The sequence below is a fragment of the Symphalangus syndactylus genome, chromosome 9 (assembly GCF_028878055.3).
Source record: "Symphalangus syndactylus isolate Jambi chromosome 9, NHGRI_mSymSyn1-v2.1_pri, whole genome shotgun sequence".
Taxonomy (NCBI): domain Eukaryota; kingdom Metazoa; phylum Chordata; class Mammalia; order Primates; family Hylobatidae; genus Symphalangus; species Symphalangus syndactylus.
In genome coordinates this window covers 57,438,470-57,458,704 of record NC_072431.2, presented here as the reverse complement: position 1 = coordinate 57,458,704, position 20,235 = coordinate 57,438,470, and the positions used below count along the sequence as shown (strand labels likewise).

Sequence of the window (20,235 nt, the reverse complement as noted above, 5' to 3'; positions counted from 1 at the left end):
TAATGTCACACACCGCATCAATAGACAAAGGCCAAACACCAAAACGGCATCTCAACACATGTAGAAAAAGCATTTGACAAACTCTAACACCACTTTGTGATGTCAAGTAATCCGCCCACCTCAGCCTCCCAGAGTGTGCTGGGTGGCGTGTGCCTGTAATCCTAGCTACTGGGGAGGCTGAGGCAAGAGGATTGCTTGAACCCAGGAGTTCGAGGGTGCAGTGAGCTATGATCATGCCACTGCACTCCAGCCTGGGCAACAGAGCAAGACCCTGTCTCTGAAAAAACAAAGTATATTGATAAACCCATTTGAATGTGTTTAAGATTGTTAGTTTAAACTGGGTATGGCCTTTCTTTTTGGGATGATAGAAATGTTCTAAAATTGATTGTAATGACAGTTGTCCAACCCATGAGTATACTAAAAACCACTGTATTGTACACTTTAAATGGGTGAATTGTGTGGTATATAAATTGTATCTTGGCTGGGCATGGTGGCCTATGCCTGTAATCCCAGCACTTTGGGAGGCGAAGGTGGGAGGATTGCTTGAGGCCAGGAGCTTGGGACCAGCCTGGGCAACGTAGTGAAAGCCTGTCTCTTTAAAAAAAGAGGTTAGCTGGGTGTGGTGGTGTGTGCCTGTAGTCCCAGCAACTCGAGAGGCTGAGGCTGGAGGATCCCTAGAGTCCAGGGGTTTGAGGCTACAGTGAGCTATGATTGTGCCACTGCACTCCAGCCTGGGGTGACGGAGTGAGACCCTGTCTCTTTATATATATGTATCTTGATTATATATCTATATAAATATATATATATCTTGATAAAGCTATATATAGCTTATCACTTATGACATTATTCACTTAGTTTTATAAAAACTAAGTGAAACTTGGCAGAACAATATCTATTATGTGAACACATTTTTGTAAAATGTAAGTTCTTAATAAAACATAATAGTGTTAAAATTGAGGACAATTTGTGAAGCAGTACAAAAGACAAAAGCACCTCAGTGTCTCCCTGACACAGTCACTTTCATTGTGTAGCAAGCAGGTCTAGTGTCAAACTGTCTTAACAGTAATTGATACTACCTCATTACTCATTAATAAAATAGTAAGAGCCTTAATTGCATTCTTTCTATACATCAACACTGTGCTTAGTTCTTTTTTTTGGAGACAGAGTCTCGCTCTGTCGCCCAGGCTGGAGTGCAGTGGCGTGATCTCGGCTCACTGCAACCTCTGCCTCCTGGGTTCAAGTGATTCTCCTGCCTCAGCCTCTGGAGTAGCTGGGATTACAGGCATGCGCTACCACACCCAAATAATTTTTGTATTTTAGTAGAGATGGGGTTTCTCCATGTTGGCCAGGCTGGTCTTGAACTCCTGACCTCAGGTCATCTGCCCATCTGAGCCTCCCAAAGTGCTGGGATTACAGGCGTGAGCCACCATGCCCAGCCAGTGCTAAGTTCTTAACATGCATTTTATCATTTTTTGTTCACACCACCCTGATGATGGCCCCATATTTTTTTTTTTTTACCACCTTCCCCTTGCTTACTATTTTCCAACATATCAAAGTTTACATTTACAAAATTGTATTATCAGAATAAAAGATTGCATAGCTTCTTCTGTCATTAGCGGTACCTATAAGGATAAATACTTCAGGTCTTTGAGTTGGTTTTTATGTGATCGTATGCAGTATAAGAGAATATCGGTAGGCTGGGTGCAGTGGCTCAAGCCTGTAAACCCAGCACTCTGGGAGACCAAGGTGGGAGGACCGCTTGAGGCCAGGAGTTCAGGACTAGCCTGGGCAATATAGTGAGATCCTAGCTCTACAAAAATAAGAAAATTTAGCCAGGTGTGGTAGCGTGTGCCTATAATCCTAGCTACTGGGAGGGCTGAGGCAAGAGGATTGCTTGATCCCAGGAGTTCGAGGCTGCAGTGAGCTATGATCATGCCACTGCACTCCAGCCTGGGCAACAGCAAGACCTTGTCTCTTAAAAAAAAAAAAAAAGTATATTGATAAACCCATCTGAATGGGTTTAAGATTTTTAAAGCATTTTGTATTTGTTACAGTTGATCTTCAGTTTGAGGAGAAAACACTTTTTAGATGGTTGTCCATTTTTTGTTTCATGTGACACTAGATTTGAAAGTCAAATCTTTGGCAAAGCTAATTTTTTGAGTCTTTTTGTTCGGGCGTAAATATAGATTAGCTATTATGGAAATCTCGTCTTTAATGCTAACCTGAGTAATTTTTCTTTGTTTTTAGTGTTATGTGCCAAGAACCTTGCAAAGAAAGACTTTTTCAGTAAGTAAACACTTAATTTTTTTCCCTCTTATAATGTTATGCATGTATTTCTGAAATTTTAAACTTTAAAAAAAGATTGGGTGTATTCCAAAGTTTTGCCCTTTACTTAATAGAAATCCATGTTTTCCCAAACTTTATTTCTCGGTTGACTACAACATGGGGGTTCCTTAGCGGAAAGACACAGAGCTTATAAATCATACCCCAAAACCTGTCTTTCATTTCCTATTCTGGTCACCCCCACTTTCTTCTGCCACTCTACCTATTAGAATATTGCTTTCTGCTGGATGATGGATTCTCAGCTCTAGTACAAATGAAATACTTTTGTATAAAACAACTGGATTTGCATACAATTGTTAATCAGATTTTACCAATTAAATCACATTTACAACACCCTGTAATTAAAGGAATTGCAAAAATAGAGACTCCTTTTCTAAAGGAAGGAATCACTCCTTAAGAACGTCACCTAGTTATCTGGTCAGTGCCTGCAGCATTAAATTCTTCACACGCTTTCTGATCCTCACAGGACATCTTTCAGTTCTTGAGTGGTATTATTCGTGCTTTCAAGATGAAGAAACTTAGGCTCAAAGGCTTTCTCCAGGTAGCCAGGAAGCTCCAGCGTCGTGGCTTGTGTCCATCTCTCTCTCTGACAACTGTCCACTTTGCCACCTGTCAGATCTAATAAACCTGTCTGATCCATTCTCTAGCATTTAGGGACTTACCGAATTAAGGCCTGGTGAAGACTCGCTTCCATAGATAAGACAGGCAAAGATCAGTAAACAAATTTCGGGGCATTATTAATTTTTAGAAAGTCTAAATACAATTACTTTCAGACACTTTTCCCCCTACTTCATTAGCCCCACTTTAATAGAAATTTGAATGTAAGCCTTTTTTTTTTCAGTCACTTTCTTTTCTATCCTCTAAAAATCTGAGTATGGAGGCATACTAGGCTGTCTTAGAAAGCTCAATAGACATAACGTATTTTGCTGATTGAAATTATCCTGAAATTAGAGAACACGAATTGTGTGTTCTATGTCACATGGATGGATGTGAGGTCTCATCTAGGTGTGGGTCTCCTCTCTCCTCCAGGGCTCCCCGACCCTTTTGCAAAGATTGTCGTGGATGGGTCTGGGCAGTGCCACTCAACCGACACTGTGAAAAACACATTGGACCCAAAGTGGAACCAGCACTATGATCTGTGAGTTGAATGTTCTGTAAGCCCCATGGGGAGCGGCAAGAAAGCAGGTGTCTAGCTTTTAGGAGAAAACGTTTAAGAAAAAAAAAAAAGGATGACTATTGATAACAAAAGTGGTGGCCAAATGAATGTCTATGTTGCCTAATTTTAGAATTTATGTACCTTGGAAGTTCTTGCATTTGCCATTTTCTTTTTTTCTTTTTCTTTTTTTTTTCTTTTTTGAGACAGAGTCTCACTCTGTCACCCAGGCTGGAGTGCAGTGGCGTGATCTCAGCTCACCGCAACCTCCGCCTCCCGGGTACAAGTGATTCTCCTGCCTCAGCTTCCTGAGTAGCTGGGATTATGGACATACGCCACCACACCCAGCTAATTTTTGTATTTTTTAGTAGAGACGGGGTTTCACCATGTTGGCCAGGCTGGTCTTGAACTCCTGACCTCAAGTGATCCTCCCACCTTAGCCTCCCAAAGTGTTGGGATTACAGGCGTGAGCCACTGTGCCTGACTGCATTTGGCATTTTCATAGATTTTTATGGTTTGCTTTTGTACCTGTGATCCTCAAACTTTTCAATCTCCTGGCCATCTTAGCAGAAAAAAAGGCTGTAGTTTGTGAACTCCACATGCTACTGTTTTTCAGCAAAACCCTAAACCTAGTTGTAGTTTCTACCTAAAAAATGCATTTTTTTTTTTTTTTTTTTTTTTTGGAGATGGAGTCTTGCTTTGTCGCCCAGGCTAGAGTGTGCAGTGGCGTGATTTCGGCTCACTGCGACCTCCACCTCCTGGATTCAAGTGATTCTCCTACCTCAGCCTCCCAAGTAGCTGAGATTACAGGCACCCACCACCACGCCCGACTAATTTTTGTATTTTTAGTAGAGACGGGGTTTCACCATCTTGGCCAGGCTGGTCTCGTACTCCTGACCTCGTGATCCACCCGCCTCGGCCTCCCAAAGTGCTGGGATTACAGGCTTGAGCCACTGTACCAGGCCTAAAAAAATGCATTATTATGACTGTATGTTTCTGTTGACTTTGAAAATTTTTGCTTTTTAGTACATATATATTTTCTGCAAGAGAAAATATAGTTTTATGTGATCAAAGCCATCAGACAATTTCTTATATTCATTCAAAAACTGGACTGTACTTTGAAGACCACTATTTTATTTTATTTTTAAATTTAATTTAATTTTTCTTTCAAACAGAGCCTTGCTCTGTTGCCCAGGCTGGAGCGCAGTGGTGCAATCTGGGCTTACTGCAACCTCCTCCTCCTGGGTTCAAGCGATTCTCGTTCTTCAGCCCCCTGAGTAGCTGGGATTACAGGTATCCGCCACCATGCCTGGCTAATTTTTATATTTTTAGTAGAGACGGGTTTCACCATGTTGGCCAGGCTGGTCTTGACCTTCTGACCTCAGGTGATCCACCTTGGCCTCCCAAAGTGCTGGAATTATAGGCGTGAGCCACTGCGCCCAGCTGTGAAGACTACTATTTTATATGCACCCATGTTTTCATGTTCCTACTGAGATATTTTCATCAAAGTAATCCTGAAAGATTATTGTCTTTTAATTAATACAAATTATACTGTATTTGGGTGGGATTTTTAAGAATTATATTCTAAGATTCATTTCAGTGACACTGAGGCTGTGTAAGTGGGTTCAGTTCCTCTCTCTGTTGACTTGGAGTGACAGTAAATGGAGGTTTAATGTCTTGGTGTCCTCTTGTGTACTTTGAATAGATCCGTAGGTTTGTAAGTAGTCCCTTGTCGCAAACCAGTATTCTATATCAAACCTAATTGGTGAGAATTTATGAATCATGTTACTGTCCTAGGCAACTATTAAAATACAGTAAATTTGCCAGGCGCGGTGGCTCACACCTGTAATCCAAGCACTTTGGGAGGCCGAGGCAGGCGGATCACCTGAGGTCAGGAGGTTGAGACCAGCCTGGCCAACATGGTGAAACCCCGTCTCTACTAAAAATACAAAAAATTAGCCAGGTGTGTTGGCAGGTGCCTGTAATCTCAGCTGCTGGGGAGGCTGAGGCAGGAGAATTCCTTGAACCCAGGAGACAGGTTGCAGTGAGCTGAGACTGTGCCATTGCACTCCGGCCTGGGCGACAAGAGCAAAATTCTTTCTCAAAATAAATAAATAAAAATAAAATATAGTAAGTCTGTTATAAGATTATTATTATCATGTGGTTATCTACATTTGCCCCTTCCATAAGGAGCAAAGTAGTTCTTCTTCCCAGCCTGTTGAAATTAATGGATACGTATTTATTAAATGCCTGTTACATGTGTAATACAGAGGCAACATTATTTTATAAGGTTTCTTAAAGAGAAAATCTCAATGAGATATCATAATTCAGAAATACAACTAAAAGCTGGGCATGGTAGCTCATGCCTGTAATCCCAGCACTTTGGGAGGCCAAGGCAGGCAGATCACCTGAGGTTAGGAGTTCGAGACCAACCTGGCCACATGGCGAAACCCCACCTCTACTAAAAATACAGAAATTAGCCGGGCATGGTGATGCACTCCTGTAGTCCCAGCTACTCGGAAGGCTGAGGCAGGAGAATCACTTAAACTTGGGAGGCGGAAGTTGCAGTGAGCTGAGATCATGCAACTGCACTCCAGCCTGGGGGCAACAGAGCAGGATTCCATCTCAAAAAAAAAAAAAGACAATTAAAAATGAGTTTTGTGCTTTCTTTCCAGATATGTTGGGAAAACGGATTCGATAACCATTAGCGTGTGGAACCACAAGAAAATTCACAAGAAACAGGGAGCTGGCTTCCTGGGCTGCGTGCGGCTGCTCTCCAATGCCATCAGCAGATTAAAAGATACTGGATGTAAGAACCAAACGCTTTCCTGCCTCTTAATGCAACCGAAGAAAGCTTAGGAGGCATCATTTTTTGTTTTGATCGCTGAATACTGCATTCCTGCCTTCCTCCCTAGTTCATGTTCCTTGGGTTAAGTTTTGAATTGTTTGTTTACAGACCAGCGTTTGGATCTATGCAAACTAAACCCCTCAGATACTGATGCAGTTCGTGGCCAGATAGTGGGTAAGAACTTTCTTGTCTGTGTAAAGAGATGCTTTTCCAGAACTTACATTCAACCCTTCATCGCTGAGAACTCACATACAGGCACTGACGATGCTGACGGGCCTCAGAGGACAGACCACGTACGGGGCCTTCTCTTCGGTACCAGGAAGTTTCGTCTTATGTAGTTTTTATTATTTTATGTAATTCCCGTCTCCTGGCTTTTTTTTTTTTTTTTCCGTTTTTTCTTTTTTTTGAGATGGAGTGCAGTGGTGAGATCTCAGCTCACTGCAACCTCCGCCTCCCAGGTTCCAGCCATTCTCCTGCCTCAGCCTCCCGAGTACTTGGGACCACAGGTGTGTGCCACCACGCCTGGCTAATTTTTGTATTTTTAGTAGAGACGGAGTTTCACCATGTTGGCCAGGCTGGTCTCAATCTCCTGACCTTGAGTGATCTGCCCGCCTCGGCCTCCCAAAGTGCTGGGCTTACAGGTGAGAGCCACCACGCCTGGCCCCCTTCTCTTGGCTTTTAAAGTTGAGTTAAAATGACTCGGGTACAGAAAGATTTAGGGTTAGAATTTTAAATGTAATTTTAATCATCACATTTATGGACATTTTTGACTGTATTATCCAAGGGTAGATAATAAGAATGGTGGCCACACATACAGGAGTTGGGAAATAGTTTCTTCTGGAAGCCCCATCTTACATGTAAAAAGCCAAGAGTTGCGAAGAATTCCATGTAATATGATTTGTACAGTCAGGGGATTGCATTATTTAGAATGAAAAAGTATGCTAATGTTACAAAGTGTTGGCTAGAGGCAGTCTGTTGGAAGTGATTTAGCTGTTGAACTCATCCTATTATCCACCCACTTGTACTAGTGTTTTAGGGTAACTCAGATATTGACTTGTAAGCACTGCTGCATGGAATAAAAAAAAAAATGGTCTCTCTGCAGCACATTGGAGTGATTCTCACTCCAAATCTTTTAGGTATTGTCCTGTGTAGACCTGACCCAAGATAAATGAATAGTGCAGACATACACCCTGAAATCTACCATCATGAAAAAGTTCTCACCGAATGCTTTCCTGTGTGTAATTTCTTTTTTTCTTTGTGGAGGGATGTGCCAGGGAGAAAAATGAGTAACTGAAAACAACTTTATAAAAGTCTTGTTCATAGTAAAGATAGAGAATAAATATTTAGATTCACTTAGACTTTGCAGATGCTAAAAGTACTCTCTGTGTCTTTATTCATTTATTTTTTTGAGACGGAGTCTTGCTCTGTCGCCCAGGCTGGAGTGCAGTGGCATGATCTCAGCTCACTGCAACCTCCGCCTCCCGGGTTTAAGTGATTCTCCTGCCTCAGCCTCCTGAGTAGCTGGGGTTACAGCTGCTTAACACCACACCTGGGTAATTTTTTGTATTTTTAGCAGACAAGGTTTCACCATGTTGGCCACACTGGTCTGGAACTCCCAGCCTCAGGTGATCCGCCTGCCTCAGCCTCCCAAAGTGCTGGTATTACAGGTGTGAGCCACCATGCCTGGCCTCTCTGTGTCTTTATTAAAGTTAAGTCAGAATGTTCTTAAGAAATAAAAACTGGGCTCAGTGGCACATGCCTGTAGTCTAGCTACTCTGAGGCTAAGGTGGGAGGATTGCTTGAGCCCAGGAGTTTGAGGCCAGCCTGGGCAACACAGTAAGACTTAATCCCCCCCAAAAAAACTTCTTATTTTTATTTTTTTAATTTTCAATTTTTTTTTGGAGACAGAATCTCACTCTGTCACCCTGCTGCAGTTCAGTGGCGCGATCTTAGCTCACTGTAACCTCCGCCTCCTGAGTTCAAGCAATTTTCCTGCCTCAGCCTCCCGAGTAGCTGGGACTGCAAGTGTGTGCCACCATGCCCGGCTAATTTTTGTATTTTTAGTAGAGACGGGGTTTTGCCATGTTGCCCAGGCTGGTCTCAAACTCCTGAGCTCCGGCGATCCGCCCATCTTGGCCTCCCAAAGTGCTGGGATTACAGGTATGAGCCACCATGCCTGGCCCAAAAAAAGTCTTCTTAAAAAATAAATCTTCTTGAAAATAACTTAGAGGGACTGAATATTGCATTGTTATTTTTATGGAGACCAGGAGAAACATGGCACCCTTTTCTTTGCCACATTTATAAGGAATATTCCAAGTAGCACGCAGCTACCGGAGTAAAATGCTTCGTATTTGAAAGCATAGGAATATATGTGTGTATGCATACACATATGCCTCGTTTTTTATGATATTGTACATAAATTCTAAATTAGCAATGACTCACTGTATTATAATTATGTAAACCCTGCTCGGTTTTAACACAAGTCGTTCTTTTCTCTTTTAGTCAGTTTACAGACACGAGACAGAATAGGAACTGGTGGCTCGGTGGTGGACTGCAGAGGACTGTTAGAAAATGAAGGGTACGTATAACCACAGCGAGAGGCAGGCCGAGTTCTCTGCTACCTTAACCTCTCGGCCTATAGGAAAGCGCCCTTCCCTCCTTAAGTCACTCTGCAGAATGCTTGAGATGCATAAAGGATGTTGGCATAAAACTGTGAACCAGTTTACTTGTCTATAAAGGAAGCTGTAAAAACAACTGGGGTTGGCCGGGCGCGGTGGCTCACACCTGTAATCCCAGCAGTTTGGGAGGCCGAGGCGGGCAGATCACGAGGTCAGGAGATTGAGACCATCCTGGGTAATATGGTGAAACCCCGTCTCTACTAAAAATACAAAAGATTAGCCAGGCGTGGTGGCAGGAGCCTGTAGTCCCAGCTACTCTGGAGGCTGAGGCAGGAGAACTGCTTGAACCTGGGAGGAGGGGGTTGCAGTGAGCCAAGATCACGCCACTGCCCTCCAGCCTGGGTGACAGAGCGAGACTGTCTCAAAAACAAACAAACAAACAAACTGGGGTTGTGCCTGAAAGACTCAGAATCCAATGAAAGAGGCTCCCATGGGCCAAAGATGGGTGAGTTTGAGCATCAGTAAGAATTATAACTGCTTGTAATTCCAGCACTTTGGGAGGCCAAGGTGGCTGGAGACTTTGGTCTCGAGTTTGAGACCAGCCAGGGCAACATAGCGAGACTTTGTCTCTACCAAAAAATAAAAAATAACCAATTAGCTGGGCACGGTGGCACGCACCTATAGTCCCAGCTACTAGGGAAGCTGAGGTGGGAGGATTGCTTTGAGTCCAGGAGTTTGAAGTTGCAGTGAACCCGGATCACACCACTGTGCTCCACCTTGGGCGACACAACAAGACCCTGGCTCAAAGAAAAGAAAAGAATTATAACTGCCATGAATTTGGAACATGTCAAATATATTAAAAATCCTTGGGCTCATAATGATGGGGGAAGGAACTCAACACACTAAAAAAATACAACAAACTGTTGAACCGTCATTGGTTCGGCAGTCCCCCACGAATTAATGGACCTGGCCAACAAGCAGTAATTGCTAACAACATCACAAAAGAGAGATGATCCAACATTAACACACCTCTTGGAAATACAGGGCACCAGGAATGTGTCTCACGGCCCCAAGGGAATATAATCAACAAACATCCAGAATGGGGCCCTCTGTAGGACAGACAACCCAGGGTCTTCAACCAATAGACTGCAAGAAAAGCAAAGACGGGAGGGAAGGAGAACCTGTTAACAATCCATATAAAAACAAACTTGAGACATAGCTACACATGCAAGGTGTGGACTTTGGATCCTAATTTATGAGACAATTGGAGAAATCTGAACACTGCTATTTGATTTTTTAAAAAAATTAATGAACATTTTTTAGTTGTGATAATGGCAATATTTAAGGGTGAAGTCATAAAATGTTGGGGTTGGTGGGGAAGGATTGGAAGAGTGGACACTGGATGATGGTTAGCTGGGAGCGGGGCACACGGCGGGGGTTCATTGTACTGGTCTCTCATTTTTTATATATATTTGAAATTTTTCAATCTAAGATTTTAAAAAAGTATTTGCTTCTAAGGGACAGTAGCCTATTAAGGTAAATTGTTTTCAAAATTGCTCAGGGGGTGAAGATTGATGTTTAAAAAGTACCTAAAGGCATTTTGACATTTTATGTAACCAAGAGTTTCATTATAGAGTAAAATAACAAGGAAAATGGAGTATTTGGATATGATTTTATTTTATTTTATTTTATTTTCGACACCCAGGCCGGAGTACAACGGCGCAATCTTGGCTCACTGCAACCTCTGCCTCCTGGGTTCAAGCAATTCTCGTGCCTCAGCCTCCCGAGTAGCTGGGACCACAGGCGTGTGCCACCACACCCAGCTAATTTTTGTATTTTTAGTAGAGATGCGGTTTCACCATGTTGGCCAGGCTGGTCTTGAACTCCTGACCTCAAGTGATCTGCCCACCTTGGCGTCCCAAAGTTGGGATTACAGGCGTGAGCCACCACACCCGGCCTGGATGTGATTTTAAATCAAGAAAAATGAGATCTCATTTCACGAACTCCTCATAGTCTAAGGCTGGTTTCTTCTAATCATTCCAGTCTACCCTATCGTGAAATTGTACAGTTGGCCTTGGGGACACTCTGGCCACCTGTTCCTCTTAGAAGAGTCTGTCTTTCTGTTTGAGTGGCACACGGTGAATTTTACAAAACTAGGCTCTTGGAACACTGGACATTGTTAAAGGGAAACAAATGAATGTATGAGACGGTGTCCCCTAGGACACTAGCCCTAAGGCGCTGGTCTTGACTCCTCCACGGTGACACCATGCCTGCCTGCTCTCGTCCCTTTCAGAACGGTGTATGAAGACTCGGGGCCTGGGAGGCCGCTCAGCTGCTTCATGGAGGAACCAGCCCCTTATACAGATAGCACCGGTGCTGCCGCTGGAGGAGGGAACTGCAGGTTCGTGGAGTCCCCAAGTCAAGATCAAAGACTTCAGGCACAGCGGCTTCGAAACCCTGATGTGCGAGGTTCACTACACACGCCCCAGAACCGACCACACGGCCACCAGTCCCCGGAACTGCCTGAAGGCTATGGTGAGAGAATGTACCCTGCTGTGGCCAGTGCCATCTGCCCTGTTTCCACGAGCTGTGGCCAGTGCCATCTGCCCTGTTTCCATGAGTTGACTTTTTTTTTTTTGAGACAAGGTCTTGCTCTGTCACCCATGCTGGAGTGCAGTGGCATGATCATGGCTCACGGCAGCCTTGACCTCCGTAGCTCAAGCGATCCACCCGAGTAGCTGGGATTTTAGGCACACACCATCATGCCCGGCTAATTTTTGTATTTTTTGTAGAGAATGGGTCTCGCCATGTTGCCCAGACTGGTCTCAAACTCCTGGGCTCAAGTGATCCGCTTGCCTCAGCCGCCCAAGTGCTGGGATTACAGACGTGAGCCACCGCGTCCGGCCTTTAACCCTTTTTGAGTAGCCTGTTTGTGCCATAAGTGTGCATGTTTGCATGGCTGTGCCATTTGATAATTGTGGCAGCGTAAAGACAACTGGAAGACAATGGTGCTAAATCTAGCTAATCATGAATTTTCAGCAATTGCTCCAAATCTTCCAGTTTAGAAATCAAGTGAAAATCTTAGGCAAACGAAGACCAAAGCAAACCAAGGTAACACGTAGGCTAGTTGAGGGTGCTGTAGTGCTCTGGAAAGGGGAGCATGGGGCGAGACGGAGAAGAGAGGATTATTCGGCCACCTCAGAGAGAAGAACAGGGATAAGAGGGGAGTGTTATCTAGATTTACATAATACCAGACGTGAGGGCATCGAGGAATGGTTACAAACTCTCCCTGGAATTGAACTTGTCTAATTTGGATCCCAAATTTCTTGTTCAGAACAAAGAACAACAGTCCAGGGCCAAGTTTACTTTTTGCACACACAGACTGGAGTGAGCACGTGGCACGACCCCAGGATACCAAGGTAAGCGTCCTGAAATGCACCCTCTCCCAGCTGTCTTTCCAGCAGTTGACTTGAACAGCCAGTGCCTTCCAGATGTGTTGCTCTTGTTTTAAACTAAAAATAGGGATGAACGAGATGATATTGATGTCTGGGATTTGCTTCCGATAAGCTGGGGTTGGGGGAGTGGACAGGGGTACATTTGAAACGAGGTTGACTGTGAGTCATTGTTGAAGTTGGTCACACAGCGATTCCGTATGATCACTAATTTTTTTATATGCTTAAAATTTTCCATCATAAGTCAAGGAAGTATAAAGACTCTGTTGCCCTTTCTCTCTTCTACTTTACTGTCCCCATTGCCTCAGTCCCTCGGGGACCATTCCTGGGGGAGATGCAGCTTTTCTAGACGAGTTCCTTCCACAAGGCCATACATGTGAGCCCAGGTTAGAGAGACCCCCCAACCCCATAACAGAGTCACGTTTCTTTTTTTCTTTTCCTTGCTTTTTGTTTCCTTTTAGAATAGCATTACTACCTAATACGATTTTTGGTAATACTTAGTTCCTTTTTATTCATAATTTGTTTCATCTGAGAATAAACTTCCTGTCTGATTTTCCAAGACTATGTTTAATGTATGACTCAGTACCTATAATGAGACTGGAAATATATTACCTGCAAATGAATGAGGTGTCTCTTTTGTACCCCCTGTTAGAAATGACAGGCTTTTGTGTTAATTAGAAACACATCTTGGTCAGTAAAGCTGTGCTCCCTTCTGACTGTAGATTGTGTTGAAATTATTAATCAGGAGAATAATTAATCATTCTTAGAGCGGAAAATACTTGTTGAACAGAAAGCCCATTTGAAAATGAGAATGCCTCGTCCTGCTGCAACTGTTTCGAATCGCGAGTTTCTGAATGCATGTTCCTCTATCTCCCTTAGCCCTGAAAAGCTTGGTGCTGTCTGGGAACTTTCCAATGAAGAAACCCTTCTGGCCTGGAACATTTAATGACACTTGTGAATTCAGATAGTTTTCTGACAGCACTAAGATATTTCCTACTATTAGGGCCTTCTTTTGTATAAGAAATGATATTCCGTGGGCAGCCCCTGTTCCTTATCATGGTTATAAGCTCTGAAACTTCCTATTTTTTTTTTTTTGGAGATGGAATTTCACTCTTGTCGCCCAGGCTGGAGTGCAATGGCATGATCTCGGCTCACTGCAACATCCACCTCCCAGGTTCAAGCGATTCTCCTGTCTCAGCCTCCTGAGTAGCTGAGATTACAGGCACCCACCACCACACCCAACTAATTTTTGTATTATTAGTAGAGACAGGGTTTCATCATGTTGGCCAGGCTGGTCTCGAATTCCTGACCTCAGGTGATCCACCTGCCTCCCAGAGTGCTGGGATTACAGGCGTGAGCCACTGCGCCCAGCCTGAAAGTTTGGTTTTAAATCTCTCGGATGTTGCTGCTGTTTGCAGCAGAGAGGGCTGGACTGAGTGGAGGTTTAGCGTAAGTAGCACCACGAAGGTCCATCTTGGCAGAGCTGGGACACAGACACCTTGATAAGGAACCTCTGTGGCTTCTGTTGCTGACTTTTGGTCTCATTCCTCCGTACTCAGTTGGACAAACCTCTCTGTATCTTCCATTTTGGTAGAGACCTTAACAGTGTGAATTGTGATGAACTTGGACCACTGCCACCAGGCTGGGAAGTCAGAAGTACAGTTTCTGGGAGGATATATTTTGTAGATCATAATAACCGAACAACCCAGTTTACAGACCCAAGGTTACACCACATCATGAAGTAAGACTTTAAAAATATTTTTTGCTGACCTCTTTCATTGATAATCGAATACTTTCTTGGACTGGTATTTTTGTGAATTTATCGACTGCCTTGCTGGTTGGATAATAAGTGTGGTCAAAATGATGTTAAATATCTGGTGGATAATTGCATATTTTAAACTCTTAAATTAGCTGTGAAGAGCACTGAAGCCCTTTGTTACTACCCTTTTCTTACTTGCAGCCTAAATAAAATTTACTGAGATGGCAGTCGTAGGTAGCTTCATGAAGGAAGCTTCTGCACGCCACGCTCTCATGAGACATGTGGCCCTTAGGTTGAGAAGTAGAGATAGGTGCTGTCTCCCTAGTGCCTGCACGGTGGGGAACTGGATACCTTGGAACTGGGAATTATCTTGGATCCCATATTTAGTGTTCCAGGCCTGTCGTGTTCTCAGAGCCAAACATTCCACATAGCTCTTTTTTTTTGTTTGTTTTTGTTTTTGTTTTTGAGATAGAGTCCCACTCTGTCGCCCAGGCTGGAGTGCAGTGGCACGATCTTGGCTCATTGCAACCTCCGCCTCCCTGGTTCAAGCGATTCTCCTGCCTCAGCCTCCTGAGTAGCTGGGATTACAGGCGCCCACCACCACACCCGGCTAATTATTGTATTTTTAGTAGAGACGAGATTTTGCCATGTTGGCCAGGCTGGTCCCAAATTCCTGACTTTGGGTGATCCGCCTGCCTCGGCCTCCCAAAGTGCTGGGATTATAGGCATGAGCCACTGCGCCTGCCCCCGACATAGCTCTTGTAACCGACAGCTCTGTGTCTCAGTGGCAAAACTTGAACAGGACAAATGCCACTTTGTCACCATACTAATCCTACTCCTTTTACTGAAATTTTGTTCTCAATGAGCAGGTGTAGAAATCTCTTGGCGGCAAAAATGAGGGACGGTTTTCATGAGATTTCACTCGAGTGGTCTGCTGTTGTGCCTATCATTAGATTTCATTTGAGCTCTCCACTGTTACCTCCTTTAAAATTTTTTCCCATCATCTCCATTTCATTCTAACTGCCAAGGTGCATCTGATGATGCTTTGGTCCATCTCATGGGTGCGTAATAGATGCATAATAAATGACAGCCATTTCCATTTTTATTTGTAGTAGTAATGTGCGAGATAAGTGGTTGCTTGGAATTGGGGTACTCCTTTTTTTTTTTGAGACAGAGTCTTGCTCTGTCGCCAGGCTGGAGGGCAATGGCGCAATCTCAGCTCACTGCAACCTCTGCCTCCCAGGTTCAAGTGATTTTCCTGTCTCAGCCTCCTGAGTAGCTGGGATTATAGGTGCCCGCCACCACACCTGGCTAATTTTGTATTTTTAGTAGAGACGGGGTTTCACCATGTTGGTCAGGCTGGTCTCGAACTCCTGACCTCAGGTGATCCACCTGCCTTGGCCTCCCAAAGTGCTGGGATTACAGGCTTGAGCCACCACGCCCGGCCTGGGGTACCTCCTTTATTGTACTGTAGACCTATATTTAGGCTAATGTGGCCATCAGCAACTTTGACACAGCTAGCTAGGTACATGGTTATGTCATCAGGGAAACAAATTCTCCCTGAAGTTGCGTGCAGCTAGCTCTCTCCTCCGACCCTGTCGTGTACGTGGGTGCTTGCAGCTCCCCTGGCCGGGGCTTCAGAGTGACTTTCTGCGTCTCTTCTTCTCAAGTCACCAGTGCCAACTCAAGGAGCCCAGCCAGCCGCTGCCACTGCCCAGCGAGGGCTCTCTGGAGGACGAGGAGCTTCCTGCCCAGAGATATGAAAGAGATCTAGTCCAGAAGCTGAAAGTCCTCAGACACGAACTGTCGCTTCAGCAGCCCCAAGCTGGTCACTGCCGCATTGAAGTGTCCAGAGAAGAAATCTTCGAGGTAGACAGTTCAGGGCCACTGCCCAGACCCTGTTCAGAAACAAATAAGGCAATTCGGACAAAGGAATCTCAAATGTGTTTGTTTTTAAGGGCTGCTTTAGATGAACTGCTTTGTGGGTGATGTCTGCATTTCAGGGAACCCTTCTTTCTGTTTGGTATTTGAGGTATTGATTTTATTACTAAGGGAAGTGCAGAGTTTGTCAGGACCACAGCCTGTGTAGAGGGAGGGAATGGTATTCATTTCCTCTCATGGTAAAAATGGAAAAACTAAATAGTTTCACCTCTAGGTTTTCACCTAGTATACAGAAACTAGCACTAAAAAATAGTGGGAACCGCCTTGTCTACATGATGCGGGTTAAATATTCCTGCAATCTGCAATCTGCGCTTTCCCCAGAGCCAGGCAGTCTCCCTCCTCTCTTCTTGTGTGAGATGTCATCTGAGGGCTGTCCTTCTCAGGGCAGCTCAGGGGCTGGGGGCCGTCCTGCTTCTCCTGTGGAAATTGGCGAGGAGCAGGTGGCTCTTGGGACAGGCTCTGTCCCTTACACACAGGAGCAGGTCCCTAAACAGACGAGGCCCTTTTCCCAAGAAAGCCGACCATACAGGAAAATCTCCATGGCATTTGGGCCATTTCCTGCCCTCCTTTGTGGAGACAGTCAGAAATGATCAAAGGAGACTGGGCACAGATTCTCCCTGGGTGACAGCGCTAAGGGAGCACTGGGGGGCGAGGGAGCTGAGCGCCTTCCCCTCTGTGAGGGCTGGGCTGGGCCTGGGTGTTGGATGGGCAGCTTGGCCACAGTGCCCAGCCCTGCCTGCTGCATGTCTGCCCTTGTTGCAGGGCTAGAAAAGCGCTGAAGTACTGACTTCACTACCAGCTCGCTTCCTCTTTCCCTCTCCGGTTGCCAGAGTTTATTTGTTTGTTTTTTTTTTTTTTTTGAGACGGAGTCTCGCACTGTTGCCCAGGCTGGAGTGCAGCGGCATGATCTCAGCTCACTGCAACCTCTGACTCCCAGTTGCAAGCGATTCTCCTGCCTCAGCCTCCCGCGTAGCTGGGATTACAGGCGCCCGCCACCAGGCCCAGCTAATTTTTTGTATTTTTAGTAGAGACAGGGGTTTCACCATGTTGGCCAGGCTGGTCTTGAACTCCTGACCTCAAGTGATCCGCCCACTTTGGCCTCCCAAAATACTGGGATTACAGGCGGAGCCACCGCGCCCGGCTGGGTTGCTGGAGTTTGAATTGCGTTAAATTTAAAGCATGAAAAATTTCTTAAGTGCCTTGTTACTGAATCTACATCTAAAAACATGTAGCGGCTTCTGCTTCAAGTGCTGAGTCTGAGGGAAGAGCAGGCTGATCACATGTGTTCTGTGCTGTACTTAAGCCACCTTACGTCTTACTTAAAAACTTAAAATCTTTTTGCTTTTTGACTTAGTGGGAAATCAAATGTGATTTTTCACTTTAGATATAAAAACAGGCTCAGAAATCTCTTAGCATTCAGACTTTCTAATGTCTTGATTTTGGTTGCAATGCATAAGTTGTTTATAGTGTGCACTGAAATTAACTTATACAGAGAAGAATCAATCCTAGTGAGATTTGTCGTTAAGTCCTTGGTGATTCACTGAAAACAGACACGTGTTTCCCTGAAGGTTAGTGTTTCCTGGCATTGTGTTTGTTTTGTTGTTGTCTCAGAGGGAGAAACTGAGAAAAAAGATGATGGAATATACTAGATGCCAAAGAAACATTCTGATTAGGAGCCAGATAAAACTTGAATTGGAATGGATGTGTATTCTTAACCAGGCTCCACTATCAATAACCTTTTATAACTTTAAGAGTAAGAAATGTTCTTCTCTCTGAAACTGTGATGTTGCTATTCAGGAGTCTTACCGCCAGATAATGAAGATGCGACCGAAAGACTTGAAAAAACGGCTGATGGTGAAATTCCGTGGGGAAGAAGGTTTGGATTATGGTGGCGTGGCCAGGTGAGTTGCTAGTTCCTTCACCTTCTCTGCTGCGTGGATCTCAGTCTTTTCAAGAGAAGTCATTTGCTCTTCTCCAGTGCTCATCACCAAGCACTCCTGGGCAGGGCTGATGTCTCCTTGGAGCAGTCGGGCCATCATGCGCTGGCTTCAGCCACCCTGCTGAGAATAGGAATTCCTCCGAGCATGCTCGTGCCAGCCTCTTGCCGTAACTACCAGAATATCCGTGATCGTCACCACTAACTGACTTCTTGTAAAGCTAGAATTAAACTTTTAAATTCACTCTCTTCTTTTGAAACATGAGGAACATGCTCCTGAAATTTAATACAGGAGGTGGCCTTGCCCTCCTCTGAGAGTATATGCTGCAGGGAGCAGGGCAGGGATTGCATTTGTGCATGTAAATTGCATCTGCGTCAAAGGAATTTTGTAAAATGTTGAAATTTTGGTCAAAATAATTCAAGAAAATGATATAATAAAACAGAATAGAGTGATGAAAAGCTGCTATTTCATGTCCTGCTTCTTTTCACCTTCAAGACAATTGTTGTTTTTTGGTCTTTTTTGAGATGGGGTCTTGCTCTGTCGCCCAGGCTGGAGTGCAGTGGCACAGTCATAGCTTACTGCAGCCTCGCCCTCCTGAGCTCAAGCAAGCCTCCCACCTCAGCCTCCCAAGTAGCTGGAATGACAGGTGTGTGCCACCACGCCTGGGCTAATTTGTACAAAGTTTTTTGTAGAGATGAGGTCTTACTATGTTGCCCAGGCTGGTCTCAAACTCCTGGGCTCAAGCCACCCTCCCATCTTGACCTCCCAAAGTGCTGAGATTGCAGGTGTGAACCACTGTGCTTGGCTAAGACAACTGCTTCTTAACTCTTTTAGCTCTTTCTTTGAATAGGTATCTTATTTCCAGATTTAATGATTTATGGGCATGTACATAAGATAGACTGATTCTCGTTACTCTCATGTTCAATTTAGTAATATGGATCTTTTTAGTTCTTCCGTCATTTGTAACTGTGCTTTCACCTTTATTTTTTTGATTTATCAACTAGAGACATGACCTCTGGACCTCTCATTTGCATAAGAACAGGATATTCATACTTATAACTTTCTCTTCAGCATTCCTTTTGCCTCTTAAATTCTGTCATCTGTAATATTACTTTTATATTGTAAGGTTAAGATTTACATTCTCTTCTGTAACCAAAATTTGGTCAGTCTCCTATGCTTGTCTACCAATTATTTGTAAAGGGATGAAAGTTTATATGGTTTATATTATTATGAATGAAAATATTGTCCATTAAGGGGTTAAATAGTATTCTAGAATTTAACTTTTTGGAACAAATTCTAATTTTTCCAAGAATTTCTTCTTCCCTTTTTTTCTGGAGACAGAGTCTCACTCTATGGCCCAGGCTGGAGTCCACTGGCTGGATCTCGGCTCACTCCTACCTCCGTCTCCCAGGTTCAAGTGATTCTCATGCCTCAGCCCCCTGAGTAGCTGGGATTACAGGTGCGAGTCACCATGTCCAGCTAATTTTTGTATTTTTAGTAGAGACGGGGTTTCACCATGGTGGCCGGGTGGGTGTTGAACTACTGACCTCAGGTGATCCTCCCGCCTTGGCTTCCCTCCCCAGTAGCTTTCATTGTCTCTACTGCCCCTTGAACTTCGAGTCCTCCAGGATGGTTACCCATCAAACCTTCTGACAGCCCCCCGTGTCTCCCGCGAGGCCTCTGTGCAGTCTGATGGCGATTCTCTCATTCCTCTGTGCGGCGGTCGTCCTGAGACTTCACTCCTTCCCTGGGTGAGGTCCATTGTCCTGGGCGTCCCATAGCTTCCCCTTTCTTGGCGTCCTCCCTTGTCATGCTGTGAGCACCGCATGGTTGTGTGGTGTGATGTTTCTCTTTTTTGTCTGCATCTTCCAAGAGACTCAAACTGCACACAGTCAGGAACCTCGTCTTGATCACAGCTGATCCCCGGTTCCTAGAACAGCACCTAACACACAGCAGAACACTTGTCTCCGTAAATATGTGCCAAATGAATGAATTTTACTTTTTGTCTTCGCGCATTTTCTGTCTTTGGTCGTTTTGAAATGCTCGTTACTCAGCTGTCGGACTCCCTGGTTTGGTCTGGTAGGAGTTACATTCCTTCTGCGTTTTCCGTAGTCGTCCAGTCTTCTGCGTGGAGATGGGTCTTTGTGAATTTCCCTTGACTTACATGATGCTGTAGTGGAAAGA

The 20,235-nt window shown here is 44.5% G+C and overlaps 1 protein-coding gene across 3 annotated transcripts in view; it reads left to right on the top strand.

Annotated features, from left to right (window-relative positions):
- Positions 1-20,235, top strand: part of SMURF1 (SMAD specific E3 ubiquitin protein ligase 1) — a 117,829-nt gene that overhangs the window by 81,523 nt on the left and 16,071 nt on the right. For 2 of the 3 annotated variants that reach the window (XM_055292417.2, XM_055292416.2), the window contains exons 2-11: positions 2,248-2,286; positions 3,373-3,481; positions 6,172-6,305; positions 6,453-6,518; positions 8,847-8,922; positions 11,256-11,497; positions 12,297-12,381; positions 14,009-14,155; positions 15,844-16,042; positions 17,912-18,015. In XM_055292417.2, the coding sequence (XP_055148392.1) occupies positions 2,248-2,286; positions 3,373-3,481; positions 6,172-6,305; positions 6,453-6,518; positions 8,847-8,922; positions 11,256-11,497; positions 12,297-12,381; positions 14,009-14,155; positions 15,844-16,042; positions 17,912-18,015 (1,201 nt within the window). Of the gene's footprint in view, positions 1-2,247; positions 2,287-3,372; positions 3,482-6,171; positions 6,306-6,452; positions 6,519-8,846; positions 8,923-11,255; positions 11,498-12,296; positions 12,382-12,722; positions 12,801-14,008; positions 14,156-15,843; positions 16,043-17,911; positions 18,016-20,235 lie in introns of all 3 variants that reach the window. The other variant, XM_055292413.2, reaches the window with a different exon arrangement.